The sequence below is a fragment of the Equus asinus genome, chromosome 15 (assembly GCF_041296235.1).
Source record: "Equus asinus isolate D_3611 breed Donkey chromosome 15, EquAss-T2T_v2, whole genome shotgun sequence".
NCBI lineage: Eukaryota > Metazoa > Chordata > Mammalia > Perissodactyla > Equidae > Equus > Equus asinus.
The window spans coordinates 19,714,282-19,735,543 of record NC_091804.1 but is presented as its reverse complement, the minus strand read 5'-3'; the positions used below and the strand labels follow the sequence as shown (position 1 = coordinate 19,735,543).

Below are 21,262 nucleotides of genomic sequence, written 5' to 3'. Positions count from 1 at the left end.
CACAGATACATGAGGGGCTTTCTTTGTTTCCCAGGGACTGCAAGGTGCCCAATCTCTGAGATAGTTGCCATTAAGTATTCCTCACAGCACGAGGCTTATGCTGGACAATGTACTGGTTATCTAGTGCTGAGTAATAAACTTTTACAAAACTTAGAGGTTTAAAACAGCAGCTAGTTAATCGTTTCTCAGGATTTTGGCTAAAGCACAGTAGGAGAGACTCGTCTCTGTTCTAGGCAATAAGGAACAGCCCAGATGGCTGCAACAACCTAGAAGCCTTCTTCCCTCAATGACTGGTCCCTCAGCTGGGAAGGGTCCACCAGGTTCACGTGTCCGGGGTCTCAGTTCTTGGTGATACATGGGTCCCTACTTTTCCTCCATGTAGTCGCAGGGCCTTTCCCTCTCATGTGGTCTCTGCATGTGGTCTCTCTATAGTAAAGTAGAAGATGGGGAGCAGCTCAGAATTATCAAGAGCTCAAAATGAAGGCTGGTATTAAGCTTGGAGGTGGAGCTGGCACATGGTCACTTCCACCACATCCTTCTATTGGTTAATCGAGTCACAGGTCCAGTCCAGATTCCAGAGTTGAGGACCACACAACGTTGTATTGCTAGGGCTCTAGGGGCAGAGGTGTGCGGGCTGAGGGTGCTCCAACTGCTAATTTTATGCTGCCCTCTTTTCAGAGATGACTGGAAGACAAACAGTGAAGAGTAAGTAACCCAAAACTTCCTCCATAGAATTAAAGGCAGGGGGAGGGGGGGCGGGGGCGGTGGTCTGGTCCGCTACTGGATCAGCCTGAATCAAGGGAGGCCGGGCTGTGTGTGTGTCTTCATTCAGTCTATCAGGCATTTACTGAGCACAGCCTATGGACTAGGTTCTTAACACACGTCATTATCCCTATTTTCCGGAGGAGAAAGCAGAGGGTCGAACGCAGCACTCCTTCTACGGTCCCGCACCTGGCATCACACCACGACGCAGTTTCCTGGGCCTATTCTGCTCGACAGCAAGAGCTGGGGGAGAGCACTGACCGCGCCGGGGTCTTGGGGGAGGGCAGCGCTCAACAAGGCCGGCTTGGCTAGCAGAGCGGCAGGGCCCCAGGCAGCCCACAGAAAGAATGAGCTTGAGGTCTGCCACCTCCTCGCCGCCACATCTGGAGAAGGGCGAAAACCAGGGCGTCAGGGAGCCTCGGGAACTAAGCCGGCTGGCTAGGCTAGAACCGGACTCAGGGTTAGAGCCCCGCCTCCAGGCCCACGCGCGCCGGAGCACGGCGCCTGCGCCCCGCGCCCCGCCCACGCACGCGTCGCCCCCCCGCCCCCCGCCGCGCAGCTCTGGCCCCGCCCCCAGGATTGACCGCCCGAGCCACCGTCCGCACAGCCCCGCCCCGCACGGCCAGGCGAAGCGGAGCCGGCCGTGCGGTGTGTGTGTATGTGTTCGCGGGGCACCGTCTCAGCCCCGGGAAGATGGTGGCGGCGGCGGCGGCGACTGAGGCGAGGCTGAGGAGGAGGACAGCGGCGACGACAGCGCCCGCGAGCAGGAACGGCGGGCGGCCCCGGGACTGGGACGCGACCGGGGCTGGGAGGCCGGGGCGGGGGGCCGGGCTGCGCCTCCCGCGGCGGCGGCTGCTGCTGCTGCTGCTCCCGCCGCTGCTGTTGCTGCCCTGGGCGGCCGAGGCCGCGGCGGCAGCGGCGGCGGTGTCGGGCTCAGCCGCAGCCGAGGCCAAGGAATGTGACCGGCCCTGTGTCAACGGCGGCCGCTGCAACCCTGGCACCGGGCAGTGCGTCTGCCCCGCCGGCTGGGTGGGCGAGCAATGCCAGCACTGCGGGGGCCGCTTCAGGTGAGTGGGGGGTGGAGACGGAGGGTCGGGTGCAGGGTGAGGCTGAGGCTGAGGGGCGCTCTAGAGGGCTCCAGGTCGGAGGCGGGTGCCAGACAGAAAGTGGGGAGGGAAGGGCCGTCTCACGGTGTTTGAGGACCATTTGTTTCCGGGAAGATCATCGGCTCTGGCCTGGGGTCTTCCTGTAATGAAAGATGAAAAAGTGCGAGGCAGGGTAGAGGTACCCCAAAGGGGTTTGGGTGCGGCGGCCTACATGGGAAGAAAGCTTAGGGTCCCAAAGAGTATCAAAGCCAGTCTCTGAAATTGGGCCTTTTTCGGATAAACGAGGTATAAAAGCAAAGGTGAGAGAGCCAGTCGTCTTAATTAAACACTCGGGTTTACCGTCCCCTTGTTCCCTAGGGCCTGATGAGCTCCCCGGCTGATTGGATATGTGAGGAGCTCTAAAGAAACATGGCCCTGGAAGTTATCTGTTGGATGGAGATAGAAGGGAAAGGGTACGACTGTGAGATATTAGAGATCGAAGATCCAGTGGTTGTTGGCCAGAAGAAAGTGAGGAAACTAGCCCTTTGAAGCTCACTGGAGGCAGCAGATTGGAACAGGGTCTGTCGTGGAGAGGGCATAGAAGGAGGTTCCTGTTTGCCCTGGTTTCTGGAGAATACGGAGTTCTGAGTTGGCCTGGTTCAGGGCAGTATCTCTTGGAGAGATCATTCATTGATTAATTAGTAGTTATTTATTATTTGCTTCAGTTGTGCAAGGCTTTCTGGATAATACACACAAACAAATAGATTAGGCAGACTTTGGCCTAGTACACAAAGAGTTTGGAATATAGCAAGAGAAAGAAATGTACTCAGGTAATCCTTGTCATAAGGGCTACAGAGTCATTCATGCCTTTGGCTGATGTTTACTGAACATTTTTGACGTCGGATGAGGAGGAGTGGGGAAATATGGAGAACAAGATGGACAGAGTCCATGTTCTCATGAATCTTACGTTCTCTTTGGGGAGACAGGCAGTTAAGAAGTAAATAAATGACAGAAACAAACAAGATAATGGTAAATGCCGTCAAGAAAATAAGACAGGATGGTCTGATAGAGAATTATAACCCGTGGGTAACTTTAGGAGAAGCCTCTCCTTTGAAGTGACATTTGATCTGAGACCTGAATGAGGTGTTGGAGAACCTGTGGGAATTCAGGGGTGGAGAGGTTGTGACTAGCTGGAAGGATGCAAGGAAGACTTGTGCAGGTGGTAACATTGGATTTGAGCATTTGGGCTAAGTAGGATTTGGAAATGTGGGGCTGGGAAAAAAATTCCAGATGGAAGGAAGGATGCAAACAAAATTGTGGAGACCAGAAAGTAAAGTATTGCTAGTGCCCAGGTATATAGAAGAAAGTTGTGAGAGAGAAGTTTGGGACGGTAGAATTGTAGAGTCATGTGATGTCACATCTTCACAGGAACTCAGAGAACGTTGAAGAGATGAGCTCTTTATTGTTAGGGAGAAACCAGGTGATTTCACAACCAGGGTGTAGTGGGGCTGGCCTTGTAACTTACAGAGGGTGTTCTGATTTATGAGCTACTTTAATCTACATGTCTTTGTTGAGGGCTACTCTGGGTTAGGTTGTAAGATACAGTGGTAAACAAGACAGACACAGTCCTGCTTTTATGGAGCTTACATTTTAGCTTGGGAATAAGAAATCCAATAATCACTTTATTATGATTTTGCTTAAGGCTGCGGAGGCGAAGAGCAGGGGAGAGAGGACTTGACTTAGTTTGGAATGGTAAGGTTAGTGAGCCAATAAATCACTTTGGAATTGAGATCTGAGGGGTGAGATGGCATTACCCACAAGAGGGCTGGGTGCTGAGGGCCAGCATAGACAGAGGCTTGGGACTGAGAGGGATCATGGCAGGCTGGATAGAAGGCCTGGTGGCTGTCGCAGAGAGAGCAAAGGGGAGCATGGCAAGACTGGAGAGATAGGCAGGGGCCAGGCCATGTGGAGCCGAGTTGGTTGGGTTGAGAATTTTGACTTTTAGCCCCTAAGCAGTGGAATGGCATAGTTCATTCTGTTTTCATGATGTTACAGGCTTAAAAGCCTAAAGATTGAAGCCAAAGCAGGAATGGCCTTGAAGGTGAGGCAACAGCATTTTGAATTTGAGGAGCTTCCAAGGTCGAGTTAATGGATGGATGGGTCAGAGGAGCGTTCTTCAAGTTCTGAAAATCTGGGATGCCGTGGTAGGCAGTGGGGGCCCACAGTGTGGGGAGGAACATACGTAGCAAGATAAATCTGCCTGTGATGTTCAGAGCAGGTGGGCTCACTTTAAACGTAAGAGATGGTGGGCAGCCAGGTTGGAGCTCTTGTCCATTGGTCAGGACAGCAGTAATGAGAACTTGGGATAGGCTGTGGCAATGGAGGCAGGGATAGGTGCTAGGTGGGATTATAGAGATAGAAGACAGCTCTTTCTTTGAAACTGGTTTGCTCATGGGAAAAGATGGTGAGGGAGAGACTACGTCCTGTCTTGGGTTATTGAGAGGATGTGATACCGTTAACAGACACAGGAGGAGCAGATCTGAGATAACTTTAATTTTGCACACACTGAGATTGGGGTGCTCTGAGGGTATCCACTTATCAGGACAGGTGTAAGTGTTAGAGTCATCTACTTATGAGGGAGATTGCCAGGGAGAGAGAGCAGATCTGAGTGTCCACATGGACAGTCCAGAGGATTGGAGAAGAGCCATTTGTTATGGGAAACAAGCAGTCCTGACACGAGTTGTCTCAGATGGTGTCACGCATGAGTGAGGGGGCTCCCCTGGTTATGGTGGATGCTCCCTTTCAGCCGGTTTGAGCTAGCGTCAGTGCTCTTCTCTGGGCCAACAGTTAAGACTTTGGTCCTGATAATTCCATCATATTTTGTGGGCTTCTGGAATTTGCATTTTAAAAAATGAAAGTAAGAGGAACTTATGTCTCTGGCCTTTTAAAAAAACTTTCATTAAATTTTTAGTTGAAGGATTTTTTTAGGGGAAGAGTGAAATGTTGGTTTTGATTATAGTGGTGTGTATCTTGCTTTAACTTACAAACCTCTTTGTTATTAAACTAAGAGACAGTAAAATGAATACCTTTCTGGTTTGGAATGCCATCAATTTGGTGTGTTTTTTAAAGCTTTTTAGTTCCATAAATCCTATGTTATTCTTGCTGTTATAAAATCTTTTTCATTAATTGAAAGGAATGTAGGCTAATAAGAGGATTAGATTTCACTAAGGTTATCACGGAGTGCATACTATATGCCAGGGACCTGGTCAACCACTTTCGTATACATTGTGCCCTTTCATTTTCAGGACAACTGTGAGGGTGTTGTCTAAAATTTGGATTGTTGTATGGTTGTGGTTAGAAAATCACTTGATTTTTTCCCAAATGAAAGATACTACGGAAATGATTAATTACAGAGGATAAGGTTATTACTGTCAGTTTAATAAAAATAACTGTGAAATCTTGGGTGGATGATTTCTAAAACAGTGTCACTTTCATTCATTTTTATATGACTTCATAATTCAGTGATCCTTTTTTTCTTACTTGTGACATCACCATTGAAATTTTTCTTTGGATGATAAATACATCCCATCGAGTTAGAGAATAAATATATTAAACCCATTTATGAAATTAATATGCATTTAATTCTTTTAAGTTTCTGCTATACAAAACTTTTGGGAGGAAAGAATAGAATAACCTAGTGAATTGGAGCCTTATGGTTTCTCATGATATTAAATCTTACCTTCAATAGAAGAAAAATAAAAGAAGTAGGCATTTATTGAGCATCTGTTTTGTGTCTAGCACATGAAATAATAGTAATAGTAGTCGCAGCAGCAGCTGCCACCATTTTCCTAGCATTTCTCCATGTGTTGTGTCAAGTGCCTTTTAGAAGTTACCTCTCTTAATCCTAGAGTGAAGTTATTTATTCCCATTTCACAGATGGGTAAACTGGAGCTTGGAGATAGTGAATAACTTGCTCAGGGTCACAGCACTTGTGAAAAATTGGACTAGGACTTGAATTCAGGCCTTGTGTAATTCCCAAAGCCATTTGGTCTCTCATTTTTTCTGAGTCCAGTCACCCTTTATGGGTGGGAAGCGCTGACCTAATTCCAGCGGACGCTTTGAGAAATGAGGGAAAATCGAGTTGTTAAAACAGTAATGCTGACATAAGAAAAAAAAACTTAATTCACTCGAACCTGTCTGGTGCTAGTCTGAGGACATAAATGCCTTTTTAGCTAGTGAAGTGAAAATTCTGGAAAAGAAAATTTGGAAAAAGAAAAAGGTAAAAAAAATTTCTTTTGCTCATTGTAACTACCAAGCAGTATTAACTAGAAGCCCTAAATTTATGTTTATGGATCAAATTTGCACCTGTCTGTTTTCCCCAGTAGAGTATAAATTTAGTGAGGGCAGGGATTTTTATCAGTTTTGCTCACTGTTTTATTCTTGGAGCCTCGAACAGTGCCTGGGATGTAGTGCTCAATAAATATTTGTTGAATGAAGGAATGACATTCTGCAATATATTTTTTATGACTTAAAAAAGTCATCTTTACCTGTATGACTGCCATATCTGTCTATTGTCCTCATATTTCTCCTGAACTTCATTGTCTTCTCTTTTCCTATTTTCTGGACATCTTTATTGGGATGTTTTACTGTCACCTCATAATGAGCCATGTCTAAGACCAAACCTCTTATCCTCATTGAAAGAAATAGTCTTTTCCTTTGTACTTCCTTACTTCAATAGCAAATCCTACTTTAGATAACTAAAGGTCAAAACTTAGGAGTAATCCAATGGAATACTACTCAGCTGTAAAAAAGACAAAATCATTCCATTTGCAACCACATGGATGAAACTTGAGGGCACATGTTAAGTGAAATAAACCAGACAGAGAAAGACAAACACCATATAATTTCACTTACATGTGGAATATAAACAAACTTACAGACAAAGAGAATAAATTAGTGGTTGCTGGGGGAAGGGTTCACTTATATGTGGAATATAAACAAACTTACAGACAAAGAAAATAAATTAGTGGTTGCTGGGGGAAGGGGAGTGGAGGGTGGGCACAAGGGCTAAAGGGACATACTTACATGGTGTGTGACAAACAATAATGTATAACTGAAATCTCACTATGTTAGAAGCTCTTATGACTACAACAACAAAAAAATTAATGGAAAGAAAAAAAAACTAGGAGTAATCCTTTGTTCTTTCTATTTATTCTCTCTTCTCTGAAGTCTTAGAAATTTGTTCCTTTCCATTCTTCCTGCTGCCATCCTAGTGCACCTGTCCCTTCACCTCGTTGCTGACCTGCCTCTGTCGCACCTGACTGCTCTCTTAAACCTCCGGGGTCCATTCTGTACTTTGTCATATAAATTCCCTGAAAACGTGTTGCTCAGAAACCTATTTTTTTTTACTCCTCTTGTTACCTGTAAAATGACTCTCACCAGAAGGCTCCCACTGCCTTACACACATTACTTTTTCCCTAACCAAATCCTTTTACTTTGTAGTTTTTCTGCATATTTGCTAAATTCAGCACCCTTTCTCGTCCTCGCCCCCACATTCTTTCTTCTCTCTTTATCTGGATTCTACCCAAAACCCATCTTGATTCTCTATAATCTATAGCCAGTGCTCTGAAATCATACCCATTGTCTTCTTTTGAGATGAGTCATCAACCTGTTCAATTCATAGAGAGCTTCTGAATGACTGTTATGTGTTAGGTACTGTGCACTGTCTTGAGGATATGAAGGTGGGTAGGAATCAGGCCTTGCCTTCCCATTGGAGAGCTCATAATTCTGAAGGGAAGACAGCTGTGTGCACAGGCAATTAGAATTTAATAATAAAAATACAGGCAACATGTGCTGAACTAATATGTGGTGGAGAGACTCTTTTGGGGGCTCTTGTGGAAGGCGTCACAGAGAAGAGAACATTTGCGCAGATCTGAGAGGTTTAGTATGAACAGGACATCGGGGAGAAGTGGATTCTAGAAGGAGCAAAGAGCTTGTGCAAAGGCAATCATGGACTATGATACTTAGTGTATTAGTTTCTTAAGTTTGTTGTAACAAAGTACCACAGGCTGGGTGGCTTGAAACAACAGAAATTTAATCTCTCACAGTTTTGGAGGTTAGAAGTCTGAAATCAAGGTGTCGGCAGGGCTATGCTCTCTCTGAAGGCTCTTAGGGAGAATGTGTTCCGTGCCTTTCTCTTAGTTTCTGGAGTCGCCAGCAATCTTTGGCATTCATTGTCTGGTAGGTGCATCACTTCAATCTCATATGATACTTTCCCTCTGTGTCTCTTCTCTTCTTAGATGAAAGTCATACTGCATGTATGAATATGACTTCATCTTAACTTTAGTACGTTTGTGAAGACCTTGTTTCAAAATAAGGTCACTTTCACAGGTACTGGGGTTTAGGACTTCAACATGTCTTCTTGGGGGACACAATTCAACCCACAACACTTAGATAACTCAGCATAGATGGTGTTGTTGGAGTGTGATTTGCGAGGGATGCGTTGGAAGGATGCAGGACTGGAAGGTGATAAAGGCCTTCCCTCTTCCCTTCCCAACAACCTCCAGCTTCAGGGCACATTATTATTTTTTAAAGATTGGCACCTAGGCCAACAACTGTTGCCAATCTTCCTTTTTTTTTTTTCCTGCTTTATTTCCCCAACCTCCCCCCCCCCCCCCCCCACATAGTTGTATATCTTAGTTGCAGGTCCTTCTAGTTGTGGGATGTGGGATGCCGCCTCAACGTGGCCTGACGAGCGGTGCCATGTCCCCGCTCAGGATCCGAACCCTGGGCTGCGGCAGCGGAGCGCATGAACTTAACCACTCGGTCATGGAGCCGGCCCCAGGGCACATTCTTTTTTTTTTTTTTTTTTAAGGAAAATTAGCCCTGAGCCAACATCTGCTGCCAATCCTCCTCTTTTTGCTGAGGCAGACTGGTCCTGAGTTAACATCCATGCCCATCTTCCTCTACTTTATATGTGGGATGCCTGCCACAGCATGGCTTGTCAAGTGGTGCATAGGTCTGCCCCTGGGATCCGAACCGGTGAACCCTGGGCCAGGGGAGTGGAACGTGGGAACTAACTGCTGTGCTGCAGGGCTGGCCCCTCAGGGTACATTCTTGACCTAGGCTAAGCCACCAGAGCATTCCAGTCTCTGGATGTAGTGATTGTTTTGAGGTAGGCACATGACCTGAACTGATTCAGTCGGAGTGAATCTCAGGACTTTGCTGGAGACCTCTCTCCTCTGTGGGTGTTTATGAAGGACGTGCTTTGTCGTCTTCTGTGTGGTGAGGATGGAAGGCCTAGAACTGTTATAGCTAGCATTACTGTTGTGCTAGGAGCCCATCTGAGGTCAGAGCAACTCCATGAAGAGGGAGGATGGCAGAGTAATGGAGCTGATGACTGGATGACTTTCTGAATCTCCAGATCAAGCCTTGCCTGAAGCTGTACTTTTTGGTTTTGTGAGGTACTGCAGTCCATATTTTTCTTACACTGCTTAGGGTTGGATTTCCTGTCCCTTACAATATAGAACAATTTCTAACATATAGAGGGACATATGGCCAGATCAAGAAAGTCTTTATATTCCACACCAAGGAGTTTGGGCCTTATCCTCTTGAAATTGATAACACGGTTTAAATTTCTGACATTTTTCTGTGAAGTCTCATGATGTTCCAGTCTTGATGGGTGCATGGTCTGAACCCTAAATTGCCACAGGCAATAGTTTAAACTTGTTTCTTTAATGCTGCATACCTGGGATTGCCAATTTCCAGCTGGGGATGAGGCCATTCTAACTGCTGTGTACCTCAGCTCTATTTATCCACTTTCAATTTGAGGGCTCATTAATTGTCACTCTACTTGTAAATTGTATTGGATTTGATTTCTATCAAAGTTCTTTTAGTGCCAGACACCCATCTGAGACAAGCTTAAGAGAAAAAGATGGGAGAGACTTATTGGTTCATGTGACAGAAGAGTCAAGGGAATATTGTTGACTTCATGTGTGGCTGGATTTAGGGGACTAATTGATCTCCCTCCCTCCGTCTCTTAGCTTTGCTCTTCTCTTTATTGGCCTCACTTTCAGGCAGACTTTCTTAACATGGTATCTCCAGAAACTAAATCAAACCAGCTTAACCTCCTCCACTGAAAAAGAATGACTCTTCCTTAGGAGCTTGTAGCAAATAAGGAGGTGTGAGAGTCTCACTGGTGCCTTGTCCGTAACTGAAGCAGTCACTGTGCCTGGGGTCATGGGAAAGTTCTGACTGATCACCCTTGAGTTGAGTAGCTGTTCTGGAGCTTGGGGGTGAGGTCCAGCTCCATTAGATGGCAGGGACTGAGAAAGGGGGAGCAAGGAGAGGAGAAATGAAAACACACGTAATGTCACCAGAGTCTGGGGCCAGTGCCGGGCAGGTGAGAATAGTGACATCCCTGTGTATTCTTAGAAGTTACCATTTGGTCAGAACCCAGTAAGTGTTGATGAAGAAAATTAGGAATGGTCTGGAAAATACTGTATCAAGTAATGAGATCCCCCAGTGCATCATGAATTCGCCCAGTCATTGTGAGGCGTTGTGAAGGACCCACTGTGTGAAATGCATTATGCCAGCTCTTTGAGATTACTGAAGCAAGGGCTGTCCCGTGTTGAGTTTCAGTCCAGTAGAGCCAAGTCATTGAATGCTAGTTATTCATCCCCTGATTTTGTGATGGGGGAAATAGACAGGATTATGAGAGGAAGCAACAAAATACATGTTTATGTTGTGTGAAATTATGTTATGTGAAAACTTAACTTTATGTAAAATGCTTACATAACAGACATTTAAAGTTTTTGGCTGATTCCTGGAAGGTAGAGTGTACTTATTTGAAAAGGTAAAAATATGTTTATTGAGTAAAAGAAAAATTGAGCATGAATGTCTTAATATAATTACATAAGTTATATGTTTGAAAGCAGATTTGTAACATTTAAAGTTTACCTCTGTGAAAGGTTCCCAAGATAGACAAATGCTTTTTATTTACTATAGTATAGAGGACAGATAAATATATCGGAGAAAAGCAGAGTATGTTTATGATCAGAAAAGATTTTACTAAATATGATTAACTGATGTAATAAATTTGTAGGTTATCTTTAGCTTGAGAATTAAGGAGAAGTAGGTAACTGGTACTGTGGTCAAACAGAAATCATATTGGTTTTTCTCTTTAACACAATCTTGTTTCTAAAACTGAAATGAAACTCTAGTTGTACTTTTTGAAATAATTGTCTGGAAATTTATCAGCCACTAACCTATTATGAAACTTGTTTCTCACTTATATTCTTCACTGTTTTCTGTGATTTCCCAAATGGCATTGTGGCGAAAGTGAATCCCATATGACATATACTAATCTAAGCCTTCCTTTTGTTGCTTTCTTCCATTTTTCCTTTCTTCTTTATGCTTTCAAATCAGCCTTCTATTATGGGCCTGACTTCTTCTATTTTTTTTTTTAACTTTTATTTATTTTTGAGGAAGATTGACCCTGAGCTAACGTCTGTTGCCAATCTTCCTCGTTTTGCTTGAGGAAGATTGTCCCTGAGTTAACATATGTGCCAGTCTTCTTCTGTTTTGTAAATGGGAGGCAGCCACAGCATGGTTTGTTGAGCGGTGCCTAGGTTCATGCCCGGGATCCGAACCTGAGAACCCTGGGCCGCCAAAGTGGAGCACGCGAACTTAACCACTACACCACCAGCCCCGAGTTTTTCTGTTTTTTTTCTCCTTAGGGTGACTTTCTTGTATTTGCCTTTCTTTTTCTTTTTCCTCATTTTATTGATGTTATATCGCTTTAACTGCTTTTCTTTTAGCACTTGAAACCCTGGTTCTAGTTTATTGTTTCCAATTTTTAATTCTTTAAGTTTTCTGTTTTTTCAAGTTATGTTTTGAGTGATCCACTCTAGCTATTTATTTACATGTTTACTCATCTAGAATTCTCTTTCACTTATAGAAGTTAATTTTAGTCATGGCTGAACTACCTATGTATCTTTTTACAATTTGACATTAACTGTGTACAGTTATTAAGTTGAATGCATTTTGCAGTTAATTTCTCTTGGTCCTTTTTGCATTCTAATTAAGGATTTTCCAATTAATAAGCCTATAAGCATTAAGGGCTGCAATTGCATCAGGTGCTATTAAGAGACACAGATGTCACTCTCTTGACTAGTGTTTCCTATATTTTTTGATTCAAAAATCCTTTCACAAAAGTGTATAGTCTTATGGACTCTCTTAGGAATTAAAAAATAACTTTAAAAAACTATCCTATTTTTGATAAGATGATTTTAAGTAGATTAAAACATAATTCCTTAACAAAGATTATAACCTATATTTTCAACACAATTTGTTATGATATTCACAATATAAAAAGAAAAATTTGACCTTTTCCCTTTCTAACATGTGGTACATATTTAATGTATTTTAAATTAGTTGTGTAAGGGAAAGCATGATTTAGAGACAAATAAAAAATGGTATTTAATTTTGGGATCGAATGTATATTAATTCGATTGAATTTGACTCTGCTTTGTGCTATAGAAACAGACAACTTTCCTGTCCTAATGTTTGGTATTCATACATTTGTGCTTTAAAAATTATTTCTTACAATTTTTTGGTGTGTTTCGTTTCTAAATGATAAAATGATAGCAGTTTTCAACTATTTGTAAGCATTTCACTGCAAATAGTATATTTCCTATGTGGATTTTTTTTTTCCAAAATTGAATGAAAAGGCCAGACTGGCTACAATTGTCACTTAATTTTCCTCTTTTAACATTGGTTTTTGAAGTTCTAGAGACATCTTGCAAAGCTGTACAAGGATTTTGATCAGAAGATTTGGCAAGATGATCTTGAGGCAAATTTGCAGAGTTAGATTCATTTTATGCCCTTCCAAAACTTGTATTTAAATATCGTGTTTTACGCTTCTCTTTTCATAGATGCGATTACTGCCTTTTAGTTGGAACATTGTTTGGAATACTGGTTGAGAAACACTGACCAACTCTGACCAAGTAACTGTTGCTTTAAAGCAATCACATGGTTGGTGCTGGTTCCGTCTCTGGGCTAACTTTAACTTCCTTTTAGTATGAAGTATTTCAAGCCTGTGAAAGAGATAGAATAATAAAATGAACATCTATGTACCTACAACCTCACTTTGCTGAATTTCTTTTATATTATTATTATTATGTACGACTAATAATATAAATTATGTAATATAAAATATTATGATACCAACCAAAGTCCCTGTGCTACCCCACCCTAATCCTGTTCACCTTACTCTCCTCCCAGAGGTGACAGTATGGTGAAGTTGACGTTTTATTATTTCCCTTGCATCTTTCTACTTTAACTACAGATAGGCACACACATGATGTCTTGTTTCAAAAACAAGATCATGTTTTCAAACTTTATAAAAAATCATTCTGTAACTTTTTTTACCACAAACCCATTTTTTTTTTTTAAAGATTTTATTTTTTTCCTTTTTCTCCCCAAAGTCCCCCGGTACATAGTTGTATATTCTTAGTTGTGGGTCCTTCTAGTTGTGGCATGTGGGATGCCGCCTCAGCATGGTTTGATGAGCAGTGCCATGTCCGCGCCCAGGATTCGAACTTATGAAACACTGGGCCGCCTGCAGCAGAGTGCGCGAACTTAACCACTCGGCCACGGGGCCAGCCCCCTCCACAAACCTATTTTTTTATGCCTTTGAGATTTGTTTGTGTTGATAAATGTAGCTCTAATTGATTCTTATCTATATTCATCATAGAATTCCCATTTATTTACCCATTTTCCTGCTGCTGGGCATTTAGATTTTTCCAATTTGTGCTGTTACAAATAGTGCACAATTAATATTCTTTTTTTTTTTTTGTAAAGATTGGCACCTGAGCTAACAACTGTTGCCAGTCTTTTTTTTTTTCCCCTCTTCTATTTCTCCCCAAAGCCCCCCAGTACATAGTTGTATATTCTAGCTGTGGGTCCTTCTGATGTGCTGTATGGGACGCTGCCTCAGCATGGCCTGATGAGTGGTGCCATGTCCGAGGCCAGGATCCGAATGGTGAAACCCTGGGCCCCTGAGGCTAAGAGCATGAACTTAACCACTTGGCCATGGGGCTGGCCCCTACAATTAACATTCTTTACATATTTCTTATGCACCTGTGTATGATTTTTTTCTAGGGTAGTGATCTTCAAACTTTTGAAGCACCTCCAAAATAATTTTAAAATTCTGTTTACTTCCTTGTGTACTTTTAGATTGACATGCAGTTGACATAGACCATTTTTTAAAGAGTGGATTTATATAGTTGCAAAGAATGTAGTTTCTGGTGTATTATAAATAGAGTTAATGAAAAAACCCCATTATATTACTTTTTAAAATTTATTGGGTGGAATCCAATTCCATAGCAGTTTGATAACCATTCTCAATCTTTTTTTAGAAAAAATACATGTGTAAGGTTTTCTTTAACAATCAATTTTTATATTGTTCCTTTTTTTCCACTTAAATTCTTATTTTCATTCTAGTTCCCCCATATAATTTTTTCTTTCTGGGTTATGAATTCTGTCTACTGATCTGGATGTCACACACCATAAAGTTCACCATTTTAAAGTGTACAATTCAGTGATTTTTAGTGTATTCATAAAGTTATGCAACCATCATCACTGTCTAATCCCGGAATATTTTCATTCTGCCAAATAGAACCTTTACCAATTAGCTCTCCACATTCTTCTTCCTTCCCAACCCCTGACAACCACAATCTACTTTCTGTCTATGGATTTGTCTCTTCTAGACATGTGATATAAATGTTATCATACAATATGTGATTGTTTGTGACTGACTTCTTTTACTTACTGTAATGTTCTCAAGATTCATCCATGTTGTGTCATGTGTCACTGTTTCATTCCTTTTTATGGCTGAGTAATATTCCATTGTATGCATATACCACATCTTATTTATCCGTTTGTCAGTTGACGAATATTTGGATGGTTTCCACCTTTTAGCTATTTTGCATAATACTGCTATGAACTTGCGTGTACAAGTTTTTGTGTGGACATATGGATATGTCTCTTGACTGTATACCTAGGACTGGAATTGCTGGGTCATATGGTGATTATGCTTTACTTTTTGAGGAAGTGCCAAACTGTTTTTCACAGCAATTTACATTCCTATTAGCAGTGTGTGAGGGTTCCATTTTCTCAATATTCTCACCAGTACTTATTTTCTGTGGATCTGTCTATCTATTAATTCATTTATATAATGTGTTGAATAACCTTATACATGTAATTTTACGCATTTGTGGGTCTATCTTTAGGATTAGTTCTCAGAAGTAAAATCACTTTCATCAGAGAGATATGTGCACTTTATATTTTGTTAGGTATTGCTGAATAGCTTTCCGCAGAGATTTTCCCAGTTTACATTACCAGCAGCAATAAGTTATGGCTTGTCTGTAACTTTTTTTTTTAAGATTTTATTTTTTCCTTTTTTTCCCCAAAGACCCCCAGTACATAGTTGTGTATTTTTAGTTGTGGGTCCTTCTAGTTGTGGTGTGTAGGATGCTGCCTCAGCATGGCTTGATGAGTGTGCTACCATGTCTGTGCGCAGGATCCAAACTGGAGAAACCCTGGGCCGCCGAAGTGGAGCGCGCAAACTTAACCACTCGGCCACAGGGCTGGCCCCTTTAACTTTCTTTATGGTGTCTTTTTAACAGAAATTTAAAATTTTAATGTGAATTTTGTCACTCTTTTCCTTTATGATTTGTGCTTTTTGTGTTATACTTAAAAATTCCTTCCCCTATACTAACATTGTAAAGCTATTGCTTCCCAACATTTAAGATTTTTGCTTTTTCACATTCTGGTCTTTTACCTACCTGTAATTTATTTTATGCATAGTTTGTTGTGATGAGCTAATTCAATTATTTTTATTTGGTAAGCAATTGTCCCAGTCTCATTTATAAAACAGTGTGTTTTTCTCCCTACAGATATGAAATATACCCAGTCATATAAAACTTCAAGCTGTCTTGGTTGTTTTTAGCCCTTTGCTCTTCTAATTTCAACAACAGTCCCTGTTGAAACTTTGATTGGAATTTCACCTGATACTGAGATTAGCCTGGGGAAATTTGTCGTCTTTATGATATACAGTTTTCCCATCCTGACATGCTTATTCCCTGACATGATTGATATTTCCATTTATTTAGGTCTCTTTTATGTCTTTAAGTAAATTCTTATAATTTTTCCAAAATGGCCTGACATACTTTTATTAGATTTACCTCTAGATGTATAATTTTGTTGCTATAACCTAATTGATTACTGTAGTACATAGGAATGGAGTTTTTAAAAAAAATTTAATTTTTTATTATTTTAATGAGGTCATAGTAGTTTATAACATTGTGAAATTTCGTTTGTGCATTGTTTGTCAGTCACCATATATATGTGCCCTTTTTCCCCTTTTGCCCACCCCCCCCAACCCTTCCCCTCTGGTAACCACTAATTTGTTCTCTTTGTCCATGTGTTTATCTTCCACATATGAGTGAAATCATGGGCTATTTGTCTTTCTCTGTCTGGCTTATTTAGCTTAACGTCATACTATCAAGGGCCATCCATGTTGCAAATGGGACGATTTTGTCTTTTTTTATGGCTAAGTAGTAACGAATGGAATTTTTTATTTTTGTTAGTATTATCATTATAACACTAAGTAATATTTAGCTTGTGAGTGTCTGTGGTTGTTGGGGTGACTTGGCTGATCTCTACTGAACTTAGTTCTCTGGGTCTAGGCTGGAGCTTGGCTGGGCTCACCTGGTGGGAATAGGGTGTGTCACGACTCTCTCATCCTCCTTGGACCAGAGGCCAGCTAAGTCTTATCATCATGGTGATGGCAGAGGTGCAAAAGCAGAATTGATTTTCTTTCTTTCTTTTTTTTTTTTAAAGATTTCATTTATTTCCTTTTTCTCCCCAAAGTCCCCCGGTACATAGTTGTATATTCTTAGTTGTGGGTCCTTCTAGTTGTGGCATGTGGGATGCCACCTCAGCATGGCTGGATGAGTGGTACCATGTCCATGCCCAGGATTTGAACCGACAAAACACTGGGCCGCCTTCAGCGGAGTGCGTGAACTTAACCACTCGGCCACGGGGCTGGCCCCCAGAACTGATTTTCTTATATGCTAAATTTGTTTCTAGGAATCTTTCTTAAATCATTGTAGTACTGATAGCTTGACTATGGATTCTCCTAAGTTTTCTATGTTGATAATCATGCTGCCAATAAATTGTGACAGTTTTTTTTCTTTCTTTCTTTCTTTCCTTTTATTGAGCACTTATTTTATTTTATTTTTTTATCAACATTCTTTTAATTTTTAAAAAATTTTTTATTGCAGTAACATTGGATTATAACATTATATAACTTTCAGGTATACATTGTAACATATTTCCAATTCTGTGTAGATTACATCATGTTTACCACTCAAAGTCTAATTATAATCCATCACCGCATGTGTGCCTAACCACCCCTTTTCCCCTCTTCGGTCCCACCTTCCTCTCTGGTAGCCACCTATCCAATCTCTGTTGCTGTGTGTTTGTTTGTCGTTGTTTCTATCTTCTACTTATGAGTGAAATCATATGGTATTTCACTTTCTCGCTCTGACTTAGTTCACTTAGTGTAATATGCTCAAGGTCCATCCATGTTGTCACAAATGGCAGGATTTCATCATTTCTTATGGCTGAGTAGTATTCCATTGTGTATGTATACCGCATCTTCTTTATCCATTTGTCCCTTGATGGGTGCCTAGGTTGCTTCCAAGTGTTGGCTATTGTGAATAATGCCGCAATGAACATAGGGCTGCATGTATCTTTATGCATTTGTGTTTTCAAATTCTTTGGATAAATACCTAGCAGTGGAATAGCTGGATCATGTGGTAGATCTATTCTTAATTTTCTGAGGATACTCCATACTGCTTTCCATAGTGGTTGCACCAGTTTGCACACCCACCAGCAGTGTACGAGGATTCCCTTCTCTCCACACCCTCTCCAACACTTGTTTCCTGTCTTGTTAATTATAGCCATTCTGACAGGAGTGAGGTGATATCTCATTGTAGTTTTGATTTGCATTTCCCTGATAGCTAATGATGTTGAACATGTCTTCATGTGCCTGTTGGCCATCTGTATATCTTCTTTGGAGAAATCTCTGTTCAGATCTTTTGCCCATTTTTAAATTGGGTTGGTTTTTTTGTTGTTGAGATGTATGAGTTCTTTGTTTATTTTGGATATTAACCCCTTATCTGATATATGGTTTGCAAATATCTTCTCCCAGTTGTTAGGTTGTCTTTTTGTTTTGTTGATGGTTTCCTTTGCTGTGCAGAAGCTTTTTAGTTTGATGTAGTCCCATTTGTTTATTTTTTCTTTTGTTTCCCTTGCCCAATCAGACATGGTACTTGAAAATATGCTGCTAAGACCTATGTCAAAGAGCATACTGCATGTGTTTTCTTCTAGAATTTTCATGGTTTCAGGTCTTACATTCAAGCCTTTAATCCATTTTGAGTTGATTTTTGTGCCTGGTGTAAGATAATGGTCTACTTTCGTTCTTTTGCATGTGGCTGTCCAGTTTTCCCAATACTGTTTATTGAAGAGACTCTCCTTTCTCCATTGTATGCTCTTGGCTCCCTTGTCGAAAATTAGCTGTCCATAAATGTGTGATTTTATTTCTGGGTTCTCAGTTCTCTTCCATGGATCTGTGTGTCTGTTTTTGTGCCAGTACCATGCTGTTTTGGTTACTATAGCTTTGTAGTATGTTTTTTTTTTTTAAATTGAGTTATTGGTAGGTTACAATCTTGTGAAATTTCAATTGTACATTACTGTTTGTCAGTCATGTTGTAGGTGCACCACTTCACCCTTTGTGCCCACCCCCCACCCCACCTTTCCCCTGGTATCCACTAAACTGTTGTTAGTCCATAATTTTAAATTCCTCATATGAGTGGAGTCATACACAGATTATCTTTCTCTCGCTGGCTTATTTCACTTAACATAATTCTCTCAAGGTCCATCCATGTTATTGCAAATGGAATGATTTTGTTCTGTTTTGCAGCTGAGTAGTATTCCATTGTATATATGTACCACATCTTCTTTATCCATTCGTCTGTTGCTGGACACTTAGGTTGCTTCCACGTCGTGGCTATTGTAAACAGTGCTGCAATAAACATTGGGGTGCATAGGACTTTGGGGATTGCTGACTTCAAGCTCTTTGGATAAATACCCAGTAGTGGGATGGCTGGATCGTATGGTAGTTCTATTTTTAATTTTTTGAGGAATCTCCATACTGTTTTCCATAGTGGCTGCACCAGTTTGCATTCCCACCAGCAGTGTATGAGGGTTCCTTTTTCTTCGCAACCTCTCCAACATTTGTTGCTATTAGTTTTAGATATTTTTGTCATTCTAACGGGTGTAAGGTGATATCTTAGTGTAGTTTTGATTTGCATTTCCCTGATGATCAGCGATGATGAGCATCTTTTCATGTGCCTATTGGCCATCAGTATATCTTCTTTGGAGAAATGTCTGTTCATGTCTCCAGCCCATTTTTTGATTGGGTTGTTTGATGTTTTGTTGTTGAGTTGCGAGAGTTCTTTATGTATTATGGATATTAAGCCTTTGTCAGATATATGACTTGCAAATATTTTTTCCCAGTTAGTGGGTTTTTTTTTGTTTCAATCCTGTTTTCATTTGCCTTGAAGAAGCTCTTTAATCTGATGAAGTCCCATTTGTTTATTCTTTCTATTGTTTCCCTTCTCTGAGAAGGCATGGTGTCCACAAAGATCCTTTTAATACTGATGTCAAAGAGTGTACTGCCTACGTTTTCTTCCAGAAGCCTTATGGTTTCAGGTCTCACCTTTAGGTCTTTAATCCATTTTGAGTTTATTTTGGTGAATGGTGAAAAAGAATGGTCAATTTTCATTCTTTTACATGTGGCTTTCCAGTTTTCCCAGCACCATTTGTTGAAAAGACTTTCTTTTCTCCATTGTATGCCCTCAGCTCCTTTGTCAAAGATAAGCTGTCCATAGATGTGTGGTTTTATTTCTGGGCTTTCAATTCTGTTCCATTGATCTGTGCACCTGTTTTTGTGCCAGTACCATGCTGTTTTGATTACTGTAGCTTTGTAGTATGTTTTGAAGTCAGGGAATGTGATACCTCCAGCTTTTTTCTTTTTTCTCAGGATTCCTTTGGCTATTTGGGCTCTTCTGTTGTTCCATATACATTTTAGGATTCTTTGTTCTATTTCTGTGAAAAATGTTGTTGGAACTTTGGTAGGGATTGCGTTGAATTTATAGATTACTGTAGGAAGTATGGACCTTTTAGCTATGTTAATGCTTCCAATCCAAGAGCACGGAATATCTTTCCATTTCTTTGTGTCTTCTTCAGTTTCTTTCAACAGTGTTTTATAGTACAGATCTTTCATCTCTTTGGTCAAGTCTATTCCTAGGTAATTTTATTCTTTTTGTTGCAATTGTAAATGGGATTGTATTCTTAATTTATCTTTCTGCTACTTCGTTGTTAGTGTGTAGGAATGCAACTGATTTTTTTTTTTAATATTTTATTTTTTTTCCTTTTTCTCCACAAAGCTCCCTGGTATGTAGTTGTATATTCTTCGTTGTGGGTCCTTTTAGTTGTGGCATTTGGGACGCTGCCTCAGCGTGGTTTGATGAGCAGTGCCATGTCCGTGCTCAGGATTTGAACCAACGAAACACTGGTCCGCCTGCAGCAGAGTGCATGAACTTAACCACTCGGCCACGGGGCCAGCCCCGGAATGCAACTGATTTTTGTATGTTGATTTTGTATCCTGTGACTTGACTGTATTCATTTATTATTTCTAAAAGTTTTTTAGTGGATTCTTCAGAGTTTTCTATATATAAAATCATGTCGTCTGCAAACAGTGATAATTTCACTTCTTTTCCAATTTGGATCCCTTTTATTTCTTTTTCTTGCCTGATTGCTCTGGCTAGAACTTCCAATACTATGTTAAATAAGAGTGGTGACAGTGGGCATCCTTGTCTGGTTCCTCCTCTTAGAGGGATAGCTTTCAGTTTTTCTCCATTGAGAATGATATTAGCTGTGGTTTTGTCATGTCTGGCCTTTATTATGTTGAGGTATTTTCCTTCTATACCCATTTTATTTTGGGTTTTTATCATAAATGGATGCTGTATCTTGTGAATTGCTTCCTCTGCATCTATTGAGATGATCATGTGATTTTTAGTCTTCATTTTGTTAATGTGGTGTATCATGTTGATAGATTTGCGCATGTTGAACCATCCCTGCATCCCTGGAATAAAACCCACTTGATCATGATGTATGATCTTTTTAATTTATTGTTGTATTCGATTTGCTAGTATTTTGTTGAGGATTTTTACATCAATGTTCATCAGTGATATTGGCCTGTAATTTTCTCTTTTTGTGTTGCC

At 40.9% G+C, this 21,262-nt stretch overlaps 1 protein-coding gene across 7 annotated transcripts in view; it reads left to right on the top strand.

The window, feature by feature from the left end:
- The first annotated feature begins 1,358 nt into the window (after nucleotides 1-1,358).
- Nucleotides 1,359-21,262, top strand: part of ATRN (attractin) — a 177,323-nt gene continuing 157,419 nt past the window's right edge. For all 7 annotated transcript variants that reach the window (XM_044748857.2, XM_070485645.1, XM_070485642.1 and 4 more), the window contains exon 1: nucleotides 1,359-1,829. In XM_044748857.2, coding sequence (XP_044604792.2) covers nucleotides 1,456-1,829 — 374 coding nt within the window. In that variant the 5' untranslated portion in view covers nucleotides 1,359-1,455. The remainder of the gene's footprint in view (nucleotides 1,830-21,262) is intronic.